This window comes from Limanda limanda, chromosome 8 (assembly GCF_963576545.1).
Source record: "Limanda limanda chromosome 8, fLimLim1.1, whole genome shotgun sequence".
NCBI classification, from domain to species: domain Eukaryota; kingdom Metazoa; phylum Chordata; class Actinopteri; order Pleuronectiformes; family Pleuronectidae; genus Limanda; species Limanda limanda.
Genome location: NC_083643.1, coordinates 5,314,774 through 5,333,233, shown reverse-complemented (window position 1 = coordinate 5,333,233; position 18,460 = coordinate 5,314,774). Strand labels below are relative to the sequence as shown.

The 18,460-nt window shown below is 43.8% G+C and overlaps 1 protein-coding gene across 1 annotated transcript in view; it reads left to right on the top strand.

The window, feature by feature from the left end:
- The first annotated feature begins 338 nt into the window (after positions 1-338).
- znf423 (zinc finger protein 423) overlaps positions 339-18,460 on the top strand; it is a 155,223-nt gene continuing 137,101 nt past the window's right edge. Inside the window, 1 exon segment of the mRNA XM_061077371.1 lies at positions 339-430. Coding sequence (XP_060933354.1) covers positions 391-430 — 40 coding nt within the window. The 5' untranslated portion in view covers positions 339-390.

The window sequence follows — 18,460 nt, the reverse complement described above, 5'->3', positions numbered from 1 at the left end:
CACCGTTACGCGCGGCCGTGGCACCGGTGGCACCGCGGGTCGGCCACTTCTAGCACCGGGGTCGCTGCTCAGGTGTGAGAGAAGCGAGGGAGAAGAGAAAGGAGGAGAAGAAGGAGGAGAAGAAGAAGGGGACGTGAACGGGAAGTGTCCCCCCGGTTGTCCAACGGGCTCTGCGGGAGGAGGACGCCGGACCGACCGCACCGGAGCTGCCGCATTGCAACAGGCGACGGAGCAGCAGCAGCAGAGAAGTGGTGGAAGAGGAGGAAGAGGAGGAGGAGGAGGAGGAGTAGAAGGAGGTGAAGAAGAAGACAACCCGGCTGTGTCCGCCTGCATGCTTCCCTGAGAACACCGAGCGAATCAAACCCAGAAGCACGAAGACCAGGATCCGAGATGTCGAGACGGAAACAGGCCAAGCCGAGATCCGTCAAAGGTAAGAACCGGTTCCTCTGCACCGCGTGTGACTCCGAATTACACACAAACACACAAACACAAACACACAACCAGGATTCACTCATTTCATTCCCTTGTGTGTGTGTGTGTAGTTGTTTTACTATCAAGGTGAATCCCTGTCAGGCTTTAGTTTGGTTCCTCCACTGGTTGTTTGGAGTTGGTCCCAGTTGAAGTGAAGCTGGATTGTTGTGTTGGATTGTGATTGTTTCTGCAGTTGTGATTTGTTTTCTTCTTCTGGAGAAACTTGTAATTCACTTGTTTAATCTGGATTATTTCCCTTTTTGTGTCTCCATGTCCTAACCTGCACTCAGCTGCTTGGTTAATGTGACTGTTTGACCTCATCCAGCCTCATGTCCTCTCAGTCCAAAAACATTTTTATACATGAATATAACTTAAAAAAAAGCCCCAATATCTGAGATCTACTTTAATCTGTGGAGCCAGAGCATGAATCAGATGAGAGAGAAGGTTTTTCACTCATGCAAACACACCTGATTGAATATCTCAATACTTATTATTCCAGGTTTCATATGAAAAAACAAATTGACCTTCCTCAATTTAAAAATAACTAAATCAGATTGTGTTCACATGCAGGAGCTGGAACGGACAGATTCCACCTTTTGCTTAAAAATGCATGAAAGTGCAAATTGTTTATGGGATTTCTGTTTTTTTCCACATTTGAGTAAAAAAAGATGGTATTCATTGCTGTGCATGGGTGAGTGGGCATCATGCATGAGGGTGCATGCGGTGGCCTTGGCCTCCATGTTTCCTTTATGGGACCCAGATGGGCAACGGGACGAGCTGACCATGTGGTTGCCATGCACCCCCCTCCTCCTCCTCCTCCTCCACCCCCCCCTTCCATCATATAGGCTTTTCCCCTGTTCTGTGAGTGTATCTGGAGGAGAAGTGAGAGGACTCAGGCCGGGTGGGTTAGTTTAATTAGCAGCGTGACCTTGATTGCAGGACTTAAGCTTCTCCTACAGGTTATAGGAAGTTAAGCCTGTTTCGTCGCAGGTGGGATTTCATTTCATAAATCAATAGGAGGCGGCTGCTCACACGCCACACACACACACGAAGCATTGACCATGTGTATTATTGCACTTACTGTTGGTGTATGTGCAGAGAACCCAGTTGTTTTCCATCGCAGTCCACACAGACTGATGTATGACTGCATGTACAGTAGAGGAGCTGAGTGATATTGATACCGATGGGATCCGGGAGCCAACAGATTCCACAGCCTCCTCAGGAATCTGCTGTAAAGCTGCTCTCAGTTTTGGAGTGGATGCAGCCTGTCTTTAAATCCACAATAACATTTGAAGTGAATACATTCCTCCACTGTTGCCAACAGAGACATATTTGAAGGAAATTAATCTTGTAAGGTTTGAATTGTAGGGGAAGTTTAATAAATCTGAATTCATTAAGTGTTAAAGACGAGAATGTAAGTTTTACTTGCGGTCACAGTCTGTCACCACCACGGTTTCTCATATTTTTCTAGATTTAAAGAAGTGGCATTAAAGTAGTGATTAAAAGTTGCACACATGTGTTTTATTTTTAGATATTATAGATTTAATACAACACTGGAAAATTGCTAATCTGTAAAAAAAAATATCTGTAAATATATTTTATTGTCTGAGACAGTTTTCTTAGTATATCTGAACTTTTTTCCAGACATTTTCATTTCTCACCTTCTCTCATAAGAATGTGAGTTAAATTCTGTGGCCAGAATGTTTGGAGGTCATGTTAATATATTAAATAATGACAAATAATATAAATAATATAAATCACCTCTCTAGAAAAGGCCTTGTTGGTTATCAAATGATATCAGAGTCTTAAGTATTGTCTTAAAATGATTTGACCAGCAGTATAAAATACAGGACAATAGAATTATAATTTCCTGAAATGGAGAAAAGCAAGATAATCGTCATACTTTAAAACCTGTAACCTGCAAATGATCGATAAATTACTGAAGCAGCCTCGGTAGATTGTGTATTTTTTGCAAATCACCTGATTGAATATGAGTCTATTTGTTGGAAATGAAAATTTGATTTGAATGATGAGTCTGAATGTTGGATGTTGTTGCCTCCTGCTGTAGTGATGCTGCTGCTCGCTGCAGTTTGTCAGTGAACACATCAGCTGCTCTGTCAGTGTGTGTCTGTCTGTGTGCGTACGTGCTCACACTCGCAAGATCTGCATCCTCCGAATTTGTGTTTGCATTCATCATGGACACGCATGTGTGTGTCTTTGTGTGCGAGACCTCAGCCTCCTGGATAACGAGAGCTTAGCTTCAGTCAGGCAGCCGAGCGAAGCCGAGCGGAGCAAAGCTGAGGCAGACGTCCACTTCTCTGTGTGTGTGTGAGTGTGTGTCTGTGTGTGAGTGTGTGTGTGTGTGCAGCAAAGGTAACACGGCCCTTGTGGTCCAGCTTGCATAAGCACCCTGTGTTTTGTGTATGTGTACTCATGCGTCTGTGTGTGTACACGCGTGTTGCTATCTGCCCTCCACACCTTGCCCCCTTTGACAGCTTGGCAAGACACGGCATTGGGGGGAAGATGAGAGAGGTTTGTAGAAGAGATGGAGGAGACAGAGAGTGGGGGTGGGTGGGTGGGTGGGTGGAGCAGGGGCACATAGCAGGTGAGTGGGCAGAGGTGGTGGGGGAGGGGGGCAGGAGGAGGTGAGCATCGCCGGGGGATCATCTGTGTTTTCATGTTCTTCCGTCTCTCACCTGCTCACCCAGCTCTGACGGCGCTGGCTCGGCGCTCGGACTCGTCGGCCAGCCAGGCGGAGCCAAAACAAAAACAAACACGCACAAAGTCCCAGCTCATCCATCTTCTTCCTCTATAGATCCACTCTGACTCACACTCTGGCCGGGCCTGAAAAGAACCGGCTGTTATTCCTGAATCTGAACAGGAGATTACTCACTGTTAGATGTGCTCGACAGAATCACTGCACAGGTTCGAACCAGGAAACTGTTAAACTACCAGTGATGGGTACAGACAATATGGATTTAAGTGGAAAAGTTGTGTTGTCGGACTTTCTTTTATTTGCTAAGCATCACGTTTATTGACAGAAGGGTGTTTTATTATTTATAAGAAGTAAAAATCTTCTTCCTTTTACTGTACGTTCTATAAAAGACACAGGTTTCGTTCTGTACCTTTATGATTGTGGATAAGATTCGGAAGAGAAATGATTTATTAAAATGAGTAGAATACACTCAATAGTTTGCATCTTGCAGTGTTAAGGAAAGTGACAAAAGAAATTGAGTTTATCTCCTGTTTGTTCGGATCAGCCAACAAGTTCTGTGGAAATTCCTGGATCCACCAATTTGTGAGGATCCAACCCAACATTCTTTCTGGGCTCTTGTCTCATCCTTTCAGGTTTTGTGGACCTATATATATTATAAGAAGTAAAAATCTTCTAACTTTTACTGTACGTTCTATGAAAGACGCAGGTTTCGTTCTGTACCTTTATGATTGTGGTTAAGATTTGGAAGAGAAATGATTTATTAAAATGAGTAGAATACATTCAGTAGGTTGCATCTTACAGTGTTAAAGAAAGTGACAAAAGAAAGTATCTCTCCTGTTTGTCCGGATCCGCCAACAAGTTTTGTGGAAATTCCTGGATCCACCGATCTGTCAGGATCCAACCCAACATTCTTTCTGGGCTCTTGTCCTTTCAGGTTTTGTGAACCTATATATTCTAAGAAGTAAAAATCTTCGAACTTTTACTGTACGTTCTATGAAAGACGCAGGTTTCGTTCTGTACCTTTATGATTGTGGTTAAGATTTGGAAGAGAAATGATTTATTAAAATGAGTAGTATACACTCAGTGGGTTGCATCTCCCAGTGTTAAAGAAAGTGACAAAAGAAATTGAGTATCTCTCCTGTTTGTCCGGATCCGCCAACAAGTTCTGTGGGAATTCCTGGATCCACCAATTCTTCAGGATCCAACCCAACATTCTTTCTGGGCTCTTGTCTTGTCCTTTCAGGTTTTGTGGACCTATATATATTATAAGAAGTAAAAATCTTCCAACTTTTACTGTACGTTCTATGAAAGACGCAGGTTTCGTTCTGTACCTTTTATGATTGTGGTGAAGATTCGGAAGAGAAATTATTTATTAAAATGAGTAGAATACACTCAATGGGTTGCATCTGGCAGTGTTAAAGAAAGTGAAAAAATAAATTGAGGATCTTTCCTGTTTGTCCGGATCCGCCAACAAGTTCTGTGGAAATTCCTGGATCCACCAATCTGTGAGGATCCAACCCAACATTGAATGGATTCTCTCTGGTCCCTTGTGTCATCCTTTCTGGTTTTGTGGAAAATCGCTTCAGTAGTTTTTGTGTAATCTGTCCTAAAAGGGACACCAGCAGAAACCTTCTTGGCGTAATTATCCGTAATCAAATATACCCATCACGTAATGAAACGGTTCAGCCTCAGGAACTCAAAAACTAAAACAAACAGACGCGTTTTGATTCATTTAACTGATCCTCCAAGTTCCTTTTGATGGAATTACTTAACCAGTCGAGCCTCTGCAGTGATCAGGCCTCGTTAACAGTGGAGGGACTTAACTAATTGCGGTTTGCTAATTGAACACGAGGATGGGCCGTGGAACGAGCTGGTGGGGGGGAGGAGGGGGGAGGTGGTGAGCAGGAGGAAGAGCCGAGCGAGAGCGGCTCCTCTCTTATCAAACTATTATTTCAGTGGATTAATCCGTTTTTAATGTGTGTCTTTAGCGAGGCAGCAGAACCCTGCGCCTGCCTATCTCTCTCTCTCTCTCTCCCTCTCTCTCTCCCTCTCCCTCTCTCTCTCTCCCTCTCAGCTCTCAGCCCCTCGAGTCTTTCATGCATTATGTAGCGATGATTATTACTTAATTACACATTAATAAATCCGCTTCATTTGCAGGACATTAAACGGGAGTTGAGCACATATGACAAGAAGACGGGAGGGGAGGGGAGAGGAGGGGAGAGAGGGTGAGACTGGAGCTGGGGGGGGGGGGAAGAGAGGGAGCACTTAGTTTTTAGCATTTTATTTGGTTTGTTTAGAGCGTTGTTTATGGTTAGTGGAGCCAAGTGAGTCCTTTGACCGAAGAAAAGGGGGGAGAGTTTACTGTCGCCCTGTGTTGAGTCCGGCTCTTCTGGGCTAATGACATCACTTCCACTCAATCTCCTCCTTTCTGCCTCGCTCGCTCGCCCTGTCCGGGTCTCTCTCTCCCTTCACGTTTGTCTCTCGCCTCCACCAGCTCCACCAGTGACCTCCAGCTTATAGCAACTGGTTTATTTGATTTTACAGTCGTAGACAAACCAGTAACAATCACAGGTGCAGAGAAAGGCTCATGTGTTGATATTAAGGATTACAATATGTCCAATAGAGATACTGTTGATATAGAAACTTTATCAGTGATTCTTAAAATGCCATAATCCATCCTTTATGACTAAGAGTTGTAATTGAGGCTTGATATTTTACAGTTTAACCATAAATCATTATTATAAGTGATATAAATAAAACAGCCTTTGAGGGAATAAACATGTTTTTCTATGTGAATATTTTTTTTTGCATAGTTTTTTCTGTAAAATAATAATGATTTCATATCAGCAAATATAAACTGATAGGTCTGTGTAAGGCTCGTATCCATATGATGATATATTTTGTGAGTGAAACAAGTATTTAGTTCATTTTTACACTGTATTTTATTTGTTTTTGGATAATATAATAATTGTATTGTTAGTTTTGTAGAAGTTGAAGATTTATGAGACTCATCTTTTCTCAAAGAACATCGTAAATGACGAAGAACAAAAAGAACAATTTGCATTATTTAAGAAAAACAATGTTCCCATATAAACTATAAAAACTTAGCGTTACTGTCTCAATTTTACTTTTAGTTTTTATTAAGTTTGTTTTTGTTGAAAACCCTTTGGGACAGAAATTTGTATATTTTCCACACGAGCTACAACGAGACTATTTTCATTACCAGTTAATCTTCCTATTGATTCATCGTTTGATCTATAAAACATCCGGAGTCTGGAAAATCAAAGCTCAGTTTTCCATCTTATGTTTGTTTGACAAACAGTTTTAAAACCCAGAAATATTCAATTTACTTTTATGGAGGAAAAAACAAATGAACTTGATTTATCCAACTAGCTGCGGATTCATCTCAGCCGCGCCATCTTCCTTTCTGACATTGAATCGGTCGACACGATATTTCATGTAAGTATGTGATTTAAATCTAATAAGAGACTCTGGGATAGTAATTATTCATCGCCTGGAGTTAAAGTTATTGTCAATTAACTGCTCAAGACTTGAAATTAACAACTGCCAACCCGCCCGAATGTGGGTAAAAATTAATTGTGCTGGGAAATGCCGTCAGGTTACAAGCTGGTTTTTATGGTTTCCTGAATCTATTTATGCTTTTCCTGGAAAGGCAGAGAAAGAATCCACCAATCGCTGGTCCTGTGTGCACCTGTCACTGTTGTTTATATTAGAGCCGTGGAATCCTAATACCTGACAGCAGCAGAATGAGAATTTAGTTTGGTGTGTGCATAGTACAGGACAGTTAATCTCCCGTTTCTCTTCCTCCGGTCTCACTCTTCCGTCTGTTTTTCTTTCTCTCTCAGCCTCCATCTCACTCTCTCTCTCCTTCTCTCTCTCTCTCTCTCTCACCATCTGGCTTTACAATTAGATCAGTTTTAATGTCGCCCTTTGGCAGAGCACAGAGACTTTCATGGGGCGACTGGCTCCTATAAAACTCTGAGACACTGCACATGTGGCTTGGATTACTCGAAGGACGACATCATGTGCTCTCTCTCTCTCTCTCAGGTACATCCCGGTGCTCGGGCGCTTTCAGGCCAACGGCTCCTCGGCTTTTCCGTTAAATAACCAAAAGGTGACGGCTTACCTTGTTTCCTCCGCTCCGCTACAACTCGCGTGAGCAACGACACAATCAGCCTCCGCACAGCTGCATTGAGTGACTCCTTCATAAAAGCTGGTATCGGCTTTGCATTAAGGCTTGCTGAACCAGTAAATGGCTTTCTAAAAGCTTTGTTAGAAATTCCATTGACTTCACAGCAGGGGGTGGATTTGAGTTTTTGGTGGTTGTGTGTGTGTTTGTTTTTATTTCTTCTTTCTTCTTCTAAACAGGACAAAACAAGCTAATGTAATTGGTGATTGGTGGAGCCCGGCAGTACCATGCATCGAGTTTAACTGGAGTCATGTTGATCTGCTCTCAATTAGAAGCAAATTACTGCACAATTGAAGCTTTACAGAGGCGAGTGGAACCAGGCCTCTGCCACTGAAGACCTGAAGAAATGCACTGGTTAAAATAACGTGATTAATTACCACTGGATTCCTTTTAGGGCGTTTTTACACCTGCACATACTGGACTGTACTTTTTCTAGTTTAGTCAAACTGAAATAGCTGGTGTGAAAGGTGCTTAGGAACAAGTTTATTAAGTTTCTCCATTCTTCAATGTCCCATATACGGCCCATGATGTTGACAGGACGTATTTATGTCATAGAAAAGTCTGGAGTCCTCAGAATGTGAAACCAGATGAAGTTAATAAAGAATGTGATAAAAACACAGGCCTCTGGGTTTGGAGCGTGGTCCAGACTCTCAGGTGTGAAAACGTCTGTGTTATGTGCCGGTTTATTCTGGGACACAAAGTCAGACAGTATTAGTATTAGTAGCACCTGGGCTTCTCCAGCTCTGGCAGGTCACATGTCTGCTGTGTGAGCAAAGGGCCCATTGACAGGAGGAGAGTTCCTGGAAATGTATTTCAGGTCTTTCACGAGAAAAACATTCTCATGTTCACGATTTGACCAGAAATGTAGAAGCGACGGCCTCTGCCACGGCCCAAAAAATATCAAAAAACAATATATATTACTGCATAAGATTGGTGGAAACTTGTTCTGTGTAATCCTGTTGAAAAATGGATTAACGTTCCCACTGCGTCAGAGAGATGTGGATTCAATCTATATCTGCTGAGTTGTGTTTTACTTGTTGTTTCGGGCTTATTAGATATCCGGGTTGTTGTAGTAATGTTGTTTACTCGGAGTAGGATGCGTATCAGGTGTAAGAATGAATGATGTCGTCCCGTGAAACGCCACCAGCGCCTACAGCTGTGAACTCGCCCATCGAGCCGACAGCTGCACCGTTTGCATCCCAGTGAAACTCTGGTTCTTCAGCGCACTCCGTCACTCGGGCACCTGGCAGCCAGCAGAAATCTTTTTGATCCCCGACAGCCTCTGTGAAGTTAATGAAACACTGTGGGACGACAACAAGCTGCAGCTCGTGGTGTTGACTTGATGAATCCAGATTGAGACGCCGTCCTTCAGCGGTGAGGAAACTGGTTTTGGTCTGAAATAACAGGAAAAGGTCAAATCGTCTGGTCGGCTTGGTTGTGGGTTTTATTGTCGTGTGAGTGTGTGTTTGTGTGTGTGTGTGTGGGTGCCCAGAAAGGGTGAAGTCCCTCAGTGAGGTGTGTGTGTGCCAGCGACAACTCCTTATCAGCCTGTCCTGCTTGTGCATGTGTGTGAGAGTGTGTGTGAGAACAGGGGCATCATGGGCCAGGACTCTGCCATTGTAGCGGCTTAGCTCGCCTTGTTTATCAGCTGCGAACTCACTGGACCTTAACACACACCCGGCCCCTCTGGAGACACACACACACACACACACACACACACACACACACACACACACACACACACACACACACACACACACACAGGCGTCTGGTGTAGTTGAGCTCTGTGCATGGACATAACCTCTGCATTTAAGAAGAGGAAGATGATGCTGGTATGACTACACACACACACACACACACACACACACACACACACACACACACACACACACACACACACACACACACACACACACACACACACACACACACACACACACACACACACACACACACACACACACACACACACACACACACACACACACACACACACACTCCCGTACCCTTATAGAGATTACACGTGTTCCTTCGGTCAACATGGATTATTGTCCCGCTGTGTGTGTGTGTGTGTCTGTCTCGATCAGAGCGTTTCATTAAGTCCTCCTCTCTGTCCTGTGGCGTCTCTTCGAGCTTATTGAATATCCAACTAATTTAATAATGAAGATCACTAATTTTTTTTTATGGTCCAAATGTATCATCACAAGTTGCTAAAACTGCACAAAGACGTCTTTGAATGAATGATACTGCCGCAAAACCTCATATTGTGTGATGAGCAGTGGAATTCAAAACAACAAGACGTGGAATAAATTAGTTGCATAATTTATTTGTTATTATTATTATGAAGTGATTATGGTTTAATTTATTATTATTTAAATATTTATATGTTTTAAAAAGCCATTTTGCTTCGCACCACACCGGGTGTTGAGGCTGGATTCCACTGACGTGACCCTGACACGTTCACATCGCCCGTAGATATTCACAGTTATGATAAATTATGTAGAATTATTAGAGGGGAACTATACAACCTCACTGTTTAGGTCATAATTGCACTTTGCGTCTTCCTCCTTCCTCCTCTTCCTCTCCTGCAGCATCCTGCTTTTTCTCTCCTTTCTCACCTTCCTCTCCCTCTACTTGTGCTCCCTACCCCCTCCCTCTAATAACCCCCCCAACCCCTCCTCCCTGCTCCGTCCTATTCTGTACATTAAACATTAGTGGTGGGGGCAATTAGCTGTGCCCCTCTGCACACCTGGCTGATGCATAATATATTTATCGGGCCGCCTTCCCTCCCTTCCCACTCTGACGCACACACACACTCGCACGCACACACACACACACACTCGCACACACGGCTGTTGACTTTAGGAAATTGAAAATCTCTGCATGAAGAAATGAACGAGGTTTATTCCGACTGATTCTGACCTCGCACGACCTGAAAGTTCAACCAGGTCAAAGGTCATGCCTCTATTCATGTTCTCTATATATAGTTCTATATACTTGTCAGATAGTGGCTCTATTTAATTTGCTTAATTAGGATTAAACGCATGAATATATCTTAGTTTTGAAAGGAGCGCTCCTTCTTCATCTTGTCATTATACAAATGTTGCTCATCGGTTGTGTTGTTTCTCGTAAACGTTGTGTTTCACAAACCGTCCAGGTCCCAGAACAGTTTCTCACTTTTGTGTTGATTTATTCATTTATTCATTCATTCATTTCTTTTTCCAGCTTGCCTTTTGCCTGTTGTGCTTGCATGCACACGTTCTGATTTGCACACACACACACACACACAGAGACACACACATGCACACACACCACGGACCCAGACTAATGTGCATTGTCCTGCGAGCGTGGAGTCTTCAACAGAACAAGCTGCTTGTGTTCTGTTCCTCTTTATATTGGACACTCTGCCGGGTCTTTGTAGTGCACCCCCACCACAGTCTTACCAATGGTTCTTTTTATCGCTGGAGTCTTCAGTTGGTTTTTCCAACTCCTTTCCATTCACCTCCCAGTCAAAAGGCAAGGCCGACCCGCTGTGAGACACACAATGGAGCAAGAGCAGGCAGGGGGAAAGCGAGTGAGGGAGCAGGCGGGCGATCGAGGGACTGCATACCGAAGAGGGAAGAAAGGAAACGAGAAAGAAAATTGAATTTGAATCTGTTTTTTTGTTACTTAAAAATATAATTAGAGTGTTTCTGTCTCTCTGCTCAGCGTGTCACGATGTTCACCAGGTGATTCAGAAGGAAAAATAAAAAATAAACGGGAATAAATTGAGCCATCCACAGTGTTTCCTGGTGGATGTTGTTGAGGCAAAGTGTTTTGCTTTATTTTATGAGTTAAATATATTCACGTGGTGCCGTCCTTCCCAGGATGAGTGAGTTTAGGACAAACCTGCTGTTTGGTTGGAAGAACACATTTCAGAAAAGCCTCTAATTGAACTGAGCTGAACCGAGGACGAGCCGCTGTCTCCTCTGGAATGTCTCGTCCCTAATAAAAGCTTTATGTCCGTATGAAGACGGAGTGAAGAAGGGAGACGGTGTTGGAGGGGAAGTATAGACGAGCGGAAAGAGAATAAGAGATTGCACGGATTGGTGAGAAGGTGTGTGTGAGAGAGAGAGTGTTGGTCAGTGTGAGCCAATTTTAAAAATGCAGAAGTACTGTCTGCTTTAGAGTTGATAAGAAGTCTGGGGAGTTGCACAACCAGTTTTCTCCTCTCCTCTTCTATCCTCCTCTTCCTCCTCCCCTCTCCTCAAATAAGTTCCTTATTAATTGACATTATTCTGATGCAGCAGTTTGACTCTAAATCACGTGACACTGTCTGTGTCTTTTAAAATACACATTACCTGCTTTAATCTTTAACGACACTTTGAATGAGTACCAGTAAAGATGATATAGACTCTCCTGTTGTCAGTAGAGATTCTAGATATTGATAATTCTGAACTAATATATGATCACCGAGTCAGTCCCACATCTCAAGCACGAGTTCATTGATTTTTCCTCCTTGGGATGAAAATCTGTTGCTAAGCAATATTAGCCAAAACTCTGCTGACTGGCGTGGATTGTATCTGTTGCCAGGCAACATTAACTTATTGAACATTTCATCAGGAAGCAGTCGGGGAACCGTTCGAATTTTGCCGTTTCGAAAACAGAATTGTACAAAAGCAAAAACTAATCAAGATTTTAACCACAATTTTGATAAAGTGTCAAGACAACAAACCGGAAAGTGCCTTTTGTCGGTCGTTTGCGATGCTCGATTATAAATCTCCTCAAACACACACACACAAACACACACATACAAACACACACACACACACACACACACACACACACACACACACACAGCCTCCCAGCACACACACGCTCTGTGTGTATTTTTCTTGTTACTCCCCGAAGCGAAGTGACGAGCGAGTTAATCTGTCCGCCAGCGATACGGGGCGACACAAAGCTGTTTATTTCCCTCTTCCTCTCCGTCTCTCTCTCCGTCTCTCTCTCCTTTTCTTCGTCTCTCTCTCTCCCTCCCTCTCTTCCTGTAAAGCCTAATCAAGTTTGTATCAAGCTAAATAATGCCTTAGCGTGAAATTGGTGTCTTCAGTCAAAAAGCACTCCCGAGCCTGTACAACAAGAGAAGGCAATTATGCATCCCTCCTCCTCCCCTCCCCTCTTCCTCCCCTCCTCCTCCCCCCCACCCTCCAGCCTCTACTGCTTTTGTTGTTCATGTACGCTAATGCGTGTGTGTGTGTGTATATGTGTATATGTGTATATGTAAAAGAGAGAATATGCATGATCTATAACTGCTATATTTCATCATTTGTGTCATTGACAACATTTGAGTCAGTCGTCACACAGAAGCTCAATCTTGTCACTGGTGTGTGTCTGTGTGTGTGTGTGTGTGTGTGTGTGTGTGTGTGTGAGTGAGTGAGTGTGTGTGTGTGTGTGTGTGTGTGTGTGTGAGATGGAGGGGGGGGGTTACTTCTAGTTCAGTTATTTCTGTCTCCTTCCCCAGAGTCCAGGTTCTCCTGAGGAATGCGTTCCCTCTCCTCCTCTTCCTCTCTCTCTCCGTCCTCCTCCTCCTCCTCCTCTCTGCCCTCCTTCACCTCTCGTCCTTCCTCGCAGCTTCTTTCATCCTCAGCACTCTCTCACCTTCCTCTCCTTCTCTAACCTCCCCCTCCCTCCCTCCTTTTACTTGTTTTTATTCCCGTTACTCTTCCTCTTCCCTCTCCCTGTCTCCCCTGCTATCGATTCCTCTTCCCGCCACACTCTCTCTGACAGACATAAAAACAAATGTCAGATCAGAGCGGCTCTTTAATCTCAAGCTGTGTTGTCTGGCCCCGAACATCAACTCCACGCTCGCCCCTGTGTGTGTGTGTGTGTGTGTGTCTGTGTGTGTGTCTATGTGCGAAAATGAGTTCTTGCTCTGTAGGTGTTGAGAGAGGTGAAATTGTTTTTGCTGTACCTTGTGCACATTACAGTTTGTGTGTTTGTGTTTGTGGAGAGGACTCACCCCCCGAACAGGGACAACAACTGTTTTTAAAAAAAGATAAAACAAGTGAACCTTTTTATGTTATGTTCAGGGATGTGCTGAGGTTGTGTAGCATTCAGAGGAGATTACACCTCCAATGACTAAACAGTAATAATATCAGTCCTCTAAATATGACAGATTCTCTTCATCTAGATCCTTGAATTATTCTCTGCATGGGAAATGGGTGACAATTTCAAAAAAGGTTTCCCTGGAATCCGCCTCTTGATACGGATCTACTCCAAAATGAAATGAGTTCATCCATTGACTCATATCACATCTTATAGTTTAGTAGTTTTTTGCGTGATTTTGCCAACAATCGCACAAGCAGACAAACAAACGCTGATGGAAACATAACCTCCTTGTTGGAGGTAAGTAGACGGCAGTGGTGTATAAAGTATTTGAAAGCCATACTTGAGTAAAAGTACAGATATGTTACCTGAAAGTGACTCCGGTAAAAGTCACCCGTCAGGAAATGACTAGAGTGAAAGTCTTAAAGTAGCTCATATTAAATGTACTTAAGTATCAAAAGTATCTGGTGTTGAAATGTACTTAAGTATCACAAGTACAAGTACCAAAATTAAAAAAGCTAAGTGCTTTTTATAGTTGGCCTATACAGACACAAAACCCAAAATTTTGCTCTTCAGGATTTATTTCAACTGACTGAAAAATTATAACAACAATATGCATATAATTTAAAACCTCCGCTGCTCAAGTAACGAGCCAGTTTTGAGAATATAAGAAGTAGAAAGTACAGACATTTGTGTTCAAATGTAGCGAGTAAAAGCAAAAAGTACTCAGGAAAATAAATACTCAAGTAAAGTACAGATATGTGAAAAATCTACTTAAGTACAGTAACAAAGTATTTCTACTTTGCTACTTCCCACCACTGGTAGACGGGCACTCAGTGTGCAAAACCTCTCGCTAAGTTTGTCTAGAAAGTGAAACTAAATGTCCGACAACTTCCCCGGGCCCAGGCTCCATCCCTCCATCAGGTCAGGTGGACATCAGGTCAGTAGTGTTTGCATAATCTTGCAGAAAAAATAAATCAACATGCAGACACGGGTGATAAAACACAACCTCATTGGCAGGGGTAACCAAAGAGAAGGGCAGACTGGGTGAAAAGACGAGGATTGTTGGGATTGAGGAACTTGGCTGCAGCCGATCACAGCCAACATTGGGTGAGAAGCTGGGAAGGTTTGCCAATCTATCACAGGGCCGACGTATAAAGACAAAGATTTATTAACACTCACGTTGAGAGTCTGCGTTTAACCTGCTGCTCCATGTGTTTGGACTGTGGGAGGATGCTGGGAGTCAGGAAGCACCGGGAGGAACATGCAGACTCCACACAGAACGGCCCCGGTCCAACCAGCCTGCCGACCCTCAGAACAGAATCAGATAGTAGAAACATTGCAGATCAGAGGAGAGGGAGAACAACGGGAAGCCGATGTGAGGGAACGAGAGGAAGAGAGGGACAGCAGAGGGCGAGAGATAGAGAGGGCGATGGAGCGAGTCCGCCAGGCTTGTTGTGGTTGTTGTTCTCTCTCTCTCTGCCATCCATCTAAGCCCTCTGCTACCTCTGTCCCTCCACACACACTCGCACAAACAAAAGCATGGATGCACACACACACTCGCGCTGTCCCAAACCCCAGACTAGCCTGGTGTTTCTGGCCAGTGCTCGGGTTGTGCGTCTGTGTGTGTGTGTGAGTGTGTGTGTGTGTGTGTGTGTGTGTGTTTTAAGGCTGTTTTGTTCAGAATGCACGCAGGCAGAGAGAGCGGTTTTACTGCTGATAAAAGTATTTGGTTAATCAGCTTCTGTCCCCGTCCCCTGGCTGGAAGTGTTTGCGTGTGTGTGTGTGTGTGTGTATGTGTGTGTGAGTGTGTGTGTGTGTGTGTTTGACACAGGCCATTGAAGTTGGTGGGGGTCCCGGGGGGTGGGCTGGGGATGGAGATTGGCATCAGCCCTCGGCCAGTGGCGTCACAAAGTCGTTCCTGAGGGACGTGAAGGGCAGCCAATGAGAGGATCCCTCCGGAGCTATAGGAGGAAAGCTGGTTGGGGAGGGGCTGGTGGCGGGCTGGGAAGTGGGTTGAAGTGGGGGGGGGAAGAAGAAGAAGGAGTGTCTAGGATGAGTAGGCGAGACAGACGGATGAAGAGAGCGAAAGAGGAAAAAGAGAGAGAGAGAGAGAGTCGGATGACAATTACCCTCTTGACTTCTGTCCAGCACCAGTTGTCAATCAGCCTCCCGCTCGGGGGAGCGGAGCCGCTCTCTCATTGGCCACGCTGACCCACATCCCGCCTCCTCAGGGCCGCACGATTGGCCGCGGTGACCCGCTCGTCAAACCGATCTGGGAACACCCGAGCCCGGCGCCGCCTCGGGAATAAACGGCCCTGATACCGTGCGTGTGTTGTTTCCGAGGAAAAGGAGACAAAGGGCTTTTTTCTCTTTGAGGCCGTCACTGCTTCCATGGGACAGAAGAGGGAGGAAGGGAATGTGGTGGAGGAGAGGAGTGGAGGAGTGGAGGAGAGGAGAGAGGGGGAACATGGAGGAAGAGTACACAGAGGGATGGAAAAGGAACTGACAATGGGTGACTGAGGAAGATGGATGTTAGAACAAAGCGTGGAAGTGGATGAGTGGTCAGGAGAGGAAGAGAGGGGGGGGGAACAGGAGTGAAGAAATGTGGTGGGAGATGAATAAAGAACAAGGGAGGATGGAAAAGAGGGAGCGAAGGAGAATTAGATGAGGAAAAGGATGTGTGAGTGTAAACATGGATAATTAATGTCAACATGTTTGTAAATATTTGTTTATCATCATCATCCTCATCATCATCATCAGAGGCCTAACTTCAGGTCTCCTCCTATGTTCCACTTAGCGACTCGTCTCCCTCGATGTAACGTGAATCTAAAACTGGAACACAACGGCCGTACATCACTGTCGTGTGTTGTGTTGTCGTGTGTTGTGTTGTTGTGTGTTGTGTTGTCGTGTGTTGTGTTGTCGCTGACAGCTCCAGTTTACGTTAACCTGCTTCTCTCATTGTGAGCGAACAAACTTTTTTCAAGGAATGAATCCGTCATCGCCCAAAGAACTCTTAATAGAAACTGGTTACACACTCGTTTCCACTCACAATGTTTGTGTGTGGTTTCCTCTGAAGATTCTACACTTACAAATAAGTTCACTGTATACATTTTGATTTGTAGATTCAGGTGCTGTGTTGTAAAACATCATCAATGTTCTGAGTATTTATCAGGACTGTGTATTCTGCAGCAGAGCCTGAGCAATATGAACCTTTCAGACATATTGATCTCAGCCTTAATGTTTCTCCATATGCACCAATATGAAAACCTTTAATTTATATCATATATTGGCTTATTTTCTTAATTCACGTTCCATATATTTGGTTTTATTTGTGATTTATATTTATTTACAATTATTTAAAATAAAGTTGATGGTTAAACTGTAAAACATCGAGCTTCAGGTACCTTTCTTTGTCATAACGACATCTTAAGAATCATTTCCAAATTAAAACAGTACTTCTGTCAGATGATATATCGAGAAAGGAAATATCCTGCTGCTTTCATTCTGTCTCTCTCTCTCTCTCACACACACACACACGCACAGTTGTGATTCCTCCAAATGTGATGACAGAACAGTTTCTTCAGCCTGTGTTGTTGCTCCTGCTGCTGTCTACACACTTCCTACATTAATCTGCAGAAATTACTCCGACTGCCACATAAATAAATATAGTCTCTATGTACACATGCTGTGAGGCTGCGTGAGTGGGATTCAAAACCTCGGTAAAACACACACTCCAGTTTCCTTCAAGTCACCTCTTCACTGCTCTCATCAACAACGACTACATTTGCTGAAACACACTTCTAAAAAACACACATTTCACAGAGCAAAGTGTCTCAGGGGTTAACGTAAGCAACAACAAAAGCCAGGCTTAATTGTTGTGTGTGTGTGAGAGTGTGTATAGATGCTCCAAGGATTCCCTGAAGCATCTTGTTTGCTTTGTGTCGCACACACACACTATGCACAGGATTTTTGTTTGTGATGAATTTGTGCAATGTGTTTGTGACGCTGTTGAGGCAGATTGTGTGATCTCTATAGGTCTCTGAAGTCTCAGTGATTATTGGCTTGTCTACCGGTACACTGCCTCTGCCTGCCTGTGTGTGTGTGTGTGTGTGTGTGTGTGTGTGTGTGTGTGTGTGTGTGTGTGTGTGTGTGTGTGTGTGTGTGTGTGTGTGTGTGTGTGTGTGTGTGTGTGTGTGTGTGTGTGTGTGTGTGTGTGTGTGTGTGTGTGTGTGTGTGTGTGTGTGTGTGTGTGTGTGTGTCAATTGGTGTGTGTGTGTATTGTCGGTTTAGGTATCGCTCATGTTATGGGGACCTAAATCTATTGACACAGTACATTCAGATTTGACAAATTAGATGAAAATCATTACATTTTGAATTGAAGACATTACATTAGTTTAAGGCTTGATCTAGGTTAAGGTTAGGATATGGTTAAGGTTATGTTTAGGCTAAGGTTAAGGTCGGTGTTAGGTTGGTTACATTTAAATAATGTTTGCTTTTGTAAATTCTTTGTGCAATTTCCCCCAAATAACACTGAAAACAATGGTGGAGGTCACTCGTAATACTTGTTGGCAGATTGTTCAGTTGTTCGTAGTTTCCCTGGATGAGATGAGACTGGTCAGGTTGCATCAAATAGAAGAACCGATAAAGTATAGCAATGTAAATAAAACTGAGTCTGTATCTGCTCTCTTGAGGCAACATAGATACAAACCTGGGTTCCTAAGTTAAGGTCACGTAAAAGGACCAAGTGGAGGAGCTAATTAGCAGTGATCAAGTATCTGAGAACCAACAACAGACATGAAGAATGTTTACGTTTTTAGTTCGTCCTGTGCAGGTTATCATACATGGTTCAAACCGAGTGGCCTCAGGGTGGATTCTCTCTTTGTCTTTAGACAAACTGTATATTTCCTCGTCGCCTGTGTGAAGCTCTGGCTGTTAATTGGCTCATTGTCCCACATTTCGTAGTGGCAGAGTTGCAG